The sequence below is a fragment of the Camelus ferus genome, chromosome 30 (genome assembly GCF_009834535.1).
Source record: "Camelus ferus isolate YT-003-E chromosome 30, BCGSAC_Cfer_1.0, whole genome shotgun sequence".
Taxonomy (NCBI): domain Eukaryota; kingdom Metazoa; phylum Chordata; class Mammalia; order Artiodactyla; family Camelidae; genus Camelus; species Camelus ferus.
In genome coordinates, this window is record NC_045725.1 from 20049791 (window position 1) to 20060465 (window position 10675).

A 10675-nucleotide genomic window follows, 5' to 3' on the forward strand; every position below is an offset into this window, starting at 1 on the left:
TTCAGCCAATTAAAAATTATTCCTGTCCTTTAGATAAGTACTGGTTTCTAGTTCAAGTGTTTGGGTTTTTCGGTTTTGTTTTGTTTTGTTTCACAGCTGTTGTTAGTTTCCACCGTTCTTTCTTACCGCACTGAAATCCAGTAAATCACTCAGCTCTTTGTCCGTCCCTAAGGCAGCCATTCGCTGTTGGTGATGCATTTTAGCAAAATCACACAAACCTAGAAACATGGAAATAACCGCAATCAGAAAATCCAGTCCCAATCCTTGGAGAAAACACAATCGGATTTTTGGAGACTGGGGGGTTGGGGGTGGGGATGTGGGGGCGGGTGGGATTAAGGTGGAAAGGAGGGAGGGATTGGAGAGTTTGGTTTTTTTGTTTTTTTTTTTTAAAGATGGAATAGGCAGCAATAGCAAAAAAAAAAAAAAAAGCGATATTGATACTGTATTTCCAAAGAGATGATCAAAACTGGTAACATCCACTATAAAACCAAATTCGAGAAGGAAAAAAAAAGCCGCTCTTCAGCGCATCATTTTATGCAACAGGAGGTAGAGCGAGAAATGAATGGATCACAGAGAAAAGAGAAACTACTCAACGATCCGGTCTCAACTTTCCCCCCACCCTCCACCCCACCCCACCCCCACACACACTCGCACACACGCACACACGCGCGCACACACACATACACACACCACTCCCCTCTGCGTTTCAAAGTCGCTATAAAGAAATTAAAGATGAGCGTCTCCGGAGTGAAAACACGTCCAAAGGGGGAGGGGTGACAGGGTCGGCGAAAGAGGGGGGGAGCAGAGTGGAGGGTCGGGTCCTGTAATTGTCCAGCACCCTAATTTGTGAAAGAAAGGGTTGTAAAAATTAAAGTCAGGCCCTTGGCAAAGTCATCCGTCCCTCCAAGTGGCATTGCCGGGGAGGGGGGGCTGGGGGTAGCGATGAGGGGGAGGGAAGAGGCGCGGGAGGGGAAGGGGTGTCTCCAGTGGGAGCGCCGGGAGCCGGGAGCCCGCGGCACGGGAGGCGCGGAGCCGCGTGCGGGGCCGCCGAGCCCGAGCCCCGCGCCGCCCGGCGCGCCAGCCCCGCCGAGCCCCGCCGGCGCCGGTACCTACCGCCCGCGCGCGAGAAGGGGCTCTCCGTGCACCGCCGGCGCCGAGGCGGCGTTCATGTCTAACCACTGCCTCCACCACCACCACCTCCTCCGCCTGCGCCCGCGCCCGCTCCGCTCTTCCCCGCCGCCGCCGCCGCCGCCGCCGCCGCCGCCGCCGCCACTACAGATCCGCAGACACACAGCCAAGATCCCTGACTCTTAACACCAACTCTCTTCTCCGGGGAGGGGAGGGGACGAGGGAAGGGGGGAGGGGGAAACACGCCGAGGCGCACGGAATTGCAAGTTCAGCAAAGAAATGGGTGGGGGGGCTCCGGCGGGGAGACGCGGCTCGCTCGGGTCGGGCTGGCTGGGATGCACCCCCACACCCCCCCGAGGAAAAAAATCTCAACACCTCCCCCGCCTCGCAAAAAAAAAAAAAATACAAACGAAAATTCATCGAGCACCTCATTTTTCCCTCAGATCGTCAGTTACAATCTGAAGCCTGAACAGTTCAGTTTTTGCCCGTTTCATCCATCGGAGGCACTTTGAAATTTATTCGAGTTTACATCCCCTCACTTCTTTCTTTCTCTGACTCTCATTCCCTCTCACTCACACATCCACACACGGCAAAGCAAGTTTATACTAGGCTGCAAATACACGTGATGCAAAAAGACTTTGCCAAGAGGAACAATATTTTTCTTTTCCATATATAAACCAAGCCACATTTTGCTGGGGAGATTTTCATGTCGGTAGTTCTGCGTTGGGGGCGAAACCTAAATTACATACTTTTTCCCCCTCCCTTTTAAGTCGCAGAATAGTATAGCTGCGAACTTCGACAAAAAAAAAAAAAAGCAATTTTTGAGGGTGGATGTTGTTTTGTTTTTACACTTGAGTTCCTAGGCACGCTAAGTCCCGTTCGCCAGCACTTTAAGTTTTTAATTCAACATTTACCATTACAGGCCCTGCATGCTCTTAAAACATACTTTTTCACATCACTTTTTAGGATAAAAATTAAGCTACATAATTCTATCGTTTCGCAGTAACAAGCGTGCTTTATCCAGTATATGCAACATACGCTATTTTAACTTGTGTTAAAATACACACTCTCGAAACCCTGTTATTACTAGCGAGTACATACACAAAATGCATGCACACACTTTTTCCCATTGGCAATTATTTAATAGGTTGTTCCTTTTGTTTTAATAAAACATTGGGATCGACATTTTAAAAAATTAAATTCAATTACAAACAGTACTCTGACAGCAAATTGTAACGTTACCTTAAATGGCCACAAATATGCTCAAAATATTCCAAGGAAAGTGACTTTAAAAAGAGAGACAAAAATCTTCTGCAAGTACTTAGTATCTCACATGTGTATCCCCCAAAAAAGTATTTTAACTGGTACTCAGTTCTGCTCCAGGGATATCCACAGAATACAAGATTATGCACCTGGCTCTGGTTTTTGCATTTTCCACCATAAAACTGCAACAAAATTCCCTCCCCCAAAAAAGAAATCATTAAAAAAAAAATCCAACAACTTTTTCTTATTGTTTATAAAAAAAAAAATCAATACACGATAGTTATAATTTTTCCTCAAACAAGTCTCGCTGGTGGGTTTTTTTTCTTCTCCTCTTATAAAGTCTTAAACTTGTTCCAAGTTTAGAGGTGTCTCATCATCATCATCCTCCTCATCATCATCACCATTGACTCCCCCGTGGAGTCACATTGATAATAATAGGTTTCCCTGAAAGATACATTGTAATCCATTCACATCCGGGCACTGCGGGCTTATAAAGAGAAGGCGCTGCGGCCGTGGCTGCTCCTCCAGACAATGACTGGGGAGGGGCGGGGCGGGAGCAGGCGACCATAGAGTAGTAAACAGAGCGCCTAGAGAGGCGACCAAGATGGCGGCGCGTGCGGGCCACGCCTCCTCCGGGACTGGCGAGTGGAGGCCGGAGGCCGGTGGTGGGGTTCGGGCGGGCGTCGCGCGTGGCGCCGAACTGCAAGGGCTCCCGAGGCTGGGGCCTTTCGCAGGCTCCGTGTTCCTGCGCATTTCTTCTTGATCCGGATCCTTGCCCTCCGATGTTCTTTGACTCAAAAGTGTAGTTTCTAAAGAAATTAAGAAATTAAACTCCATGCACTTGCGCAGAGGAGTCAGATCCCCTGAGGGAGGCCCGGGAGAGGCCACGCCGGCCTCCCCGTCGGAAAGCCCGAGCCCTGTTCTCCCGCACCGTGGAGCCGGTCCTCTTAGCCTGGCTTGGGCGGCGTGGAAAGAGGCCGCTGAACCGAGGTGCAGCGCCTGGGCTTCAAGAGGGATGTGGGTCCTCTCCTCCACCACCCCCACCCCCATCTTTTTCTAGGTCCCTGGAAAAGTGAGGGCTTTGTAAGTCCAGAGAGTCTTCACTTGGAGAAGACGTTCTCATTCTCTTGTAGACTTCGATCGATTTTGTACTGTGACCCACTACCGACTCGACGTCTCGTTCTGGCCAGTTCTGCCCTCTCTAGCCAGTTTTCTGGTCTGTGAAATGCAAATGACAAACGCCGCTTTGTGAATTTCATAAGCATTCAGGGGATGCGGATAAAGACGGAGCCGCCCCTAAAGAAATGTTACCTGTTCATCTCTTAACTCCTCGCTGAACTAACTGATATCTCTAACCTAGCCCACGGGATTTTAAAGAGTTTTTAGTCCTCCCACTGGAGAAAAGCAAGTCATAATAATGATAGGTTAACAGTTATATAGTGGGTTTACCATGTCCCAAACACTACTCTAAGAATTTCTCAAATATTGGCTGTTTTAATCCTGAGAGTGAGTCTACGGAGTCTGTTACTGCTTGATCCAGGGCAGTTTAGTAGGTGGTACAAACTTGCCTAGATTACACAACTTTACTAAGTGAGAGAGCCCACCTTTGAAGGCTGGCAGTCTGCAATCATAGTCAGCATCCAACTGCACTCCTATACCATCTGGCAGCGGGAACGTCCTGATCTCCATTTTCTGATGCAATTTTGTGACAGTGACAGAGTTCAGATCTATTTTCATGATCTGTTTACATGGTAAATTTTTAGAGAACAAGAATTAGGGCTTTTATAGGTTGTTTCCTGTCTATTCGCACATTGTGCAGATTCCTGTTCTCTGTACCCATTCCATGTCCTCATCTTATAATGAAACTTTACATTTAGACACTACTTTCTGCTGCATTATCACAGGCATTATCTCTGATTCTCAGAATAACCCTCTACTGGCTCTATGATGTAATAAAAAGATCACAAACGTTTGTTTAGGAGAAATAATCCACTGGCTCTACCTCCAATCAGCCTTGTGACCTAAGGTTTTAATGTCAATGTATTTACTGTAAAATGTAGAGACCAGATTAGATAATCCTGTTAAGACTCCTTCTAGTTTCCAGAATTTTAAGATTTCCCCCTTCCCCTGAATTTCAAGGGAAATAGATGATCTGTCCAGAAATCACTGATAGGATCAGGTCTGGAACCTAAATATGCCCAATAGATGGCCAGTGTTTTTTTTTTTTTCAAACTGCACCGTACAGTATATCATGCAACTGTCTTCCTAGTTTAACTAAGAGACAAATTTGAATTTTCTTCCAAAGTTATCAGAAGAATAGGTATACTTATGAAGATTGGAGGCATTGTAGGAGACTCAATAAAATCCTGTGAAACTTAGATAAAAAGGGAAATGTAGTAGATATGTTTTGGGGTGCCTACTCCATCATCTACAGGATCCCTTCCCTAGGAACCTGTTCATACATCCTGATACAGAGGTAGAACTTGATGTGGGTGCCACATAACTCCTTCCTGACCCAGCCCCACCAGCCCCAGCTGACTGGACCGCAGGAACTAAAAGAGGAAGAGATTGACAGTGGTCTGTAGTGAGTGATGGATCTGACATGTTGCCCTCAGCTGGTCAGAGTTGGTGCCAGGAAGCCAAGCCATGTGAGAGCCATGGTTATGGGGAAACAAGAACCATGAGTAAGCAGAGGAAACTGCTCTTCAGATTAGAAAGAAAGGTCTTGAAGGGTCAGAGAAAAGCAGACAATTTGGTCGGAGGAAGAGATGCCTCGAGATACCTTCCCAGTTATCTGAGGACTACCTTGCCTCCTGTCCATAAGCTAGCTGACTCCTGCAGTGCTCCCCTTCCCTAACTGAGCCAACCTGTTTCTGATCCTTACAACTAAAGAGTTTAACTGGAAAGCAACAACAAAAACAGAGCTTTGGATTTCAAAACAGTCCTTAACATAATAAAAGTAGTGACTGCTATTCAAGGGGTAAACAATTTGTTCCACTCCCACATGGTAGAGATTCTGTCCAATTTTTTGTGTCACCCAGTAGTCGGGACAGTATATACACTTGGCATTCCCTTTTCTAGCACGTTGTGACCTTGGGCAAGTTTCACATCTTGTGACACACAAAAAACTAACTTGTCTTCAATGTGTTACGTGACTGGTTAAAATCAAATGTGATAGTGGAAATGGAAGTGCTCTGCAAATGACAAATTCCAATCAAATGGAAAGCATCATTATTTTAGAAACTGAGTTGATGCCTAAAGATAACATTTCTTTCATAGGAGTGTGGAAGGCGTGGCAAATCTTAAAAGTCAGTGAGTCACTGAAAAGAACAGACATTGAAGGGTGCTTATACCAAACCCTTCATTTTAGTGAAAGATGTCAAGGCTCAAGTGGGAAGGCTCATCCAAGGTCACATTGCTAATGAGTTACAGAATTGAAAGTAGCCTTCCAGGAACTGAGTGCCAGTCCAGAATGCCATGCCATTCTCCCTCAAATGTGCTCCAGTTTGCTCCTCCCAAGTCTTACCCATGTTGAAATAAATAAGCAGATGAAACCACAAACAAACAAAAACTCAGATCTTTGATGATCTGAAGAAATCCATCCCAAAATTCAGCAAATAATTTTTGAGTGTCTACCTTGTGTCAGCAGGACCTGAGGCAAAAACAGAGGCAAAGAAATCAGAATGATATAAATGTGAAGGACGGTCTTGATTGAATGGCAAAGTCACAGTTGGCAAGATACAGCCTGTGGCAGACGTGTGGGAAAGGGAGGGCTATCCCAGCATATTTTTAGGTTGACGCAAAACCATCCAGGACCACAGACTGGAGTCCCAAACATACTGTAAGGCTGAGTCAGGAAAGCAGCTGTCAGGACAGAAGGGGAGGGATCCAGTCAGGGTGTGTGGCAGAAGGCCAGAGCTTCATGATCCACAAACAGCCCCACATACCCCAGGGCCTTTGCATCTGCTGGTCCCATGATTCTTTCCATTGGCTGTTCATACACTGGCTCCTTGTCATCCTTCTAGTCTCAGTTTAAATGTCACCTCCTCCTGGAGACACTCCTAACCATCCTGCCTAAAGTAAGCACCCCATCTTATTCTTCTCTGCCGCTAAATCAGCTTTATGTCCTTAGTGGAAACTTCCCCAACTGAGATCCTTTTGTTAACATATTTACTTCTATATTGTCTGTCTCTCCCTTCAGACTGTAGATGCCATAATGCAGGGACTACACAAATCTTGTTCCCCTTGTGTACCCACTCCTAATTCAGTGCCTGGCACATATTAAGTACTGAGTTACTGTTTGTTCAATAAGCAAATGAAGAACTGTGTTTATCCTCAAGATTCACACTACACTGAAGAGTTTCAAATCAGCTTCTCTTAAGGTTTCATTTTCTCTTGATTCCAATGTTGGTAAATATCGCTGCTGAATATGCAGGTTGCTTTGCAACAGACCACTGGCCCCTTGTCGTCTGCATCCTAAACCCTAAAGATAGAACAAGGATGATTGCCTTAATCTGGCAAACCCTCGGGACAGCCTCTTCATCATTATGAATACAATAAAAGGTGGCATCATTGTATCACCTCACTATTACACCATTTTAGGGATAAGAACATTGAGGCCTGGGGGCACAACAAATTTCCTGAGGCCACACAGCTGTTTTATGGCTGAGGGGAGACTTCAACACAGGTGGGCCAGACTTCTGCTTACAGCTCAGTGACACGTGCCATGGCTGTAGGTCTCAGCCAACCACGTGCAGAAAAGATCGGCAGAAGCTGAGCTTTTAAACTTGCAGCACACACAAGGGAGGATGCTACTTCCAGGGTACAGATGCGTTCTCTCTACACAGCATCTTCATTTCTTCTCTGGAATTCTATTCCTGCCCTAGTCTCCCAATTTGGAAGTCCCTCAAACAATGACAAAACCATTAAAACTGAATAATCGAACTCTAACAGAGAAAACAGTTTAATGATCAAGAGGAAACCTAGGAGGCTGGCTCTAAAGATTGTCCATTTTATTTTCCCCTTCCTTTCCGCAAGCCCCCAAAACATGTAAAAATAGTTGAAAGCAAAATTCTGCCTCCCCAGAATTATGTTTTTTCTTTCTACTGCACTTTGTCCAACTATTTCTGTTGCGAAGTTGCTGGTTTATGATGTTCTATGTTTCAGTAGATGTTCCCTTTATAAGGGTGAGGAGCAGGTCTTTGTATCCTCATGACCTAGGACACTGCTTGGCACATGAGTAATTGTTTATGGAACTGAATTATTCCTCCAGGAATGACTCAGAAAATCAAGCAACTTTGGAAATAAAGTTATATGGCAAAAGACTAATGTTTAAAATAATAAACTTTTCATATTGTAGCTAGGTACATAACAAAGTAGAATTTTTAGATGTTTTGGGGGCTTTGGAAAAGGAAAGGTAAAAAAATAAAACATTCATTCTTAGTGTCCACAGAATTTTGTTAATATAAAGAGGATTCAGAAGATTTAGTGCCAGCCTTCTGGAAGATTTCCTTTTAATCATAAAACTGATTTCTCTGTCATAGCTCGAATGGCCTATTTTAAGGATGTTGTCATTTTTTGAGAGACTTAATAGATTGTGATAATAAGGTAGGAATAGAGCTCAAGTGAAGAAATGAAGTTTTGGGGCAGAGAGTATTTTTGTCTCTGCTGTAGTGGACTCATCCTCTGTGTGTTCTGCAAGGTTAAAAGTCCAATATACACAAATTTTCTCTGTCATTGGCTGTGACCTAAGGCCATGACACGTGTCACTGAGCTGTAAGCGGAAGACTGGGCCACTGGTGTTGAAGTCTAAGCCCTGCCATATAGTAGCTGTGTGACCCCAAGAAATTTGTTGGGCCGCAAGCTTCAGTTTCCTCATCCATAAAATGGGTATAGAAATAATCAGTCATAAAATTATCAATACAATAATATTAGCAAAGCACTTAGCACAGTGCTCAACCAATGATGGTAACCTAACGATTATAACATATAATACCCCTTAGTGTAACATTTTTCAAATTGCAGGTCTCAATTCCTTAATGGCATGAAATTGATTTAGTGGTTTGTCATCAACTTTTTGTCTGTTTGAAATGAAAGAGAATAGCAGAAAATATCAACATGCATTGCATGATTTAAGAGTAAGAGTTGTTTTGCAAAAGTCTGTTTCAGATGTATAAAACTATAGAGTGTGTGTGTACTAGGTTGCCATCAAAAACATTTAAAACCTCTGCTTGAGTAGGTGGGCTTCATTGCTTTGCTAGCAAGGGTATTTGTGATGCATATTCTGGGATTACAATGGGGGAGAGAGAAGAAAGCTTATCACCTTCCCATTCAAGTTCTCTTCCCAAACTGCATGCTATTTCAAAAGTCAGCAGCTACCCCAGCACCAAAGAAAAGGAGATAGATAAAAAATAAAAGATTAAAAAAAAAGTAAACAATGTAGAAACAATAGAAGGAATTTTGGAAAACAGCAGGAGAAACTTTCACCTATTCAAAAGAGCAATGAAACTCATTGAGCTTAATATACCTAACCTGGTTTTTTAAGTCCTTCAAAAGCTGCTCCCACCCCTCCGCTTATCTCTCCAACTCAATCTCCACCTCCTTCCCTAAAGGAAGTTTTGTCTCTAGTCAACTAGCTATATGACATGACATTGAGAAGTTTGTCTATGAAAAACTCTTTGCAAGGTGCAGTGAGGAATTCAAGATGAAAATACAGGCGTCTGACCTGCCAGCATTCATACCTTGGTGGGTAAGTCAGACAGACATAAATCATCCCTGGTGCTGACAGACTGAGCTGAGAGCTGTTAAAACGGAAGATCATGCCAGGAGACTATAGCATAGTGAGTAATTATCAGCTGAAGAAATCTAAGAAGTCTTCTAAGAAGAGATGCATTTAAAACTGGATCTGGAAAGGACAATGGTATTCCCAGCAGGCAGGTGGAGAGACAAGGCCATTATGGGCTGAATGACTAACTCTGGCAAAGGCTGGAAGGCTGGAGAGTAAGGATCTTGTGAGTGGAACTGAAGGATTAAAGTGTTAAAACTGAATTGGCAAATTTGAGCCCATTGGCCTTTACTCCCAAAGTGTGGAACCATTAGGGTCATGCACGTTGCAGCCGTGATCAGAAATGCCTGAGAAGACCATTCAGGAAGCAATATGGCAGATCATGAAGGTAAGAAGAAACTGAAGGCAGAGACCAGTTAGGAAGCTATTTTGGGTCTCTCAACCCACGATTATGAGAGTCTGAAGAAGGCAGTGGCTATGGCCATGGAAACCAGAAGAATCATCCAAGAGATGCTGGGTGTAGGTTACCAGAAAAGTTACTTGGTTACAAAGCAATAGAAAAATCCATTCAAACTGGCATAAACGATAAAAGGCTTGCAAATCTAAGAAGTCTAGAGCCACCAGTTAGGGCTCCAGCTTCATTTCTCCACATTTCTCTCATCTCAGGCCAAATTTATACGTCAGGCTCATTCCCTCATTTTCCCAAAAAATGGCTCCCACCCCAAATTGAAGCTGTACACCTTTTTGTTTGCCTCCAAGAGAAGATAGTTGCTGTTTCTCCCCAAGCCTTGACACTAAAGCCTCAGCTGAACTCTAACTGGACCATCGTAGGAGGACACCCACTTATGACCCAAACCATGAAATGCCTGGTTTATCCCTAAGTAATTATTTTGATAAGGTGCCAACCAGTTCAAGCCCACTCCTGGAGGCTGAGGTAAAACCAATCCTACCCAACTCACCGGGCTTATCATATCCTGGGAGGAAGGGCAAATGGGTGCTGGAGAGACAAGCACAGGGTTGGCCAGGCTTTCTGGACATGTGTGCCATGGTGCATTTATCTGTTCCCACCTCTTCTCTTGCTTGAACTGAGCTTCCTCATGCAGTTCAGTTCTTTCCAGCTCAATTCTTACCTCCCCTTTGAAGTCTGCTCTGACTTTTTGGACTTCTCCTATCACTTCCTTCTCTGAACTAACCCATGTACTTAAAACAAAAACTCTTCTTAAAAAAATTCAGTACTATATCCATAAGATAAAAGTAAAAATCCACAGCTTGATAAATTGTTGCATAATAATGTACCACCTTAACCACTCTCCAAATCAGGGTACAGAACATTTCCAGCAATCCGGAAGGCTACCTCTTTCCCTTCCAAAGTCACACCCACATTCTTTGACTTCTATCAGCAAGGATTAATTTCTCCTGTTCTTGAACTTGGAATCATCCAATATGTATTCATGTGCATCTGGCTTCTTTCACTTATCATGACACCTGTAAGATTCATCC

General features: G+C 44.2%; 1 protein-coding gene across 11 annotated transcripts in view; it reads right to left on the reverse strand.

Moving 5' to 3' along the window:
* TCF4 (transcription factor 4) overlaps positions 1 to 2869 on the reverse strand; it is a 344633-nt gene extending 341764 nt beyond the window's left edge. The window contains exons 1-2 of one of the 11 annotated variants that reach the window (XM_032470370.1): positions 2371 to 2869; positions 127 to 218 (exon numbers count right to left, since the gene is read on the reverse strand). In XM_032470370.1, coding sequence (XP_032326261.1) covers positions 127 to 198 — 72 coding nt within the window. In that variant the 5' untranslated portion in view covers positions 199 to 218; positions 2371 to 2869. Of the gene's footprint in view, positions 1 to 126; positions 219 to 1113; positions 1386 to 1555; positions 1700 to 2370 lie in introns of those variants that run through there. The other 10 variants (XM_032470356.1, XM_014557668.2, XM_032470362.1 and 7 more) reach the window with 10 other exon arrangements.
* Between the last annotated feature and the right edge of the window lie 7806 nt (positions 2870 to 10675).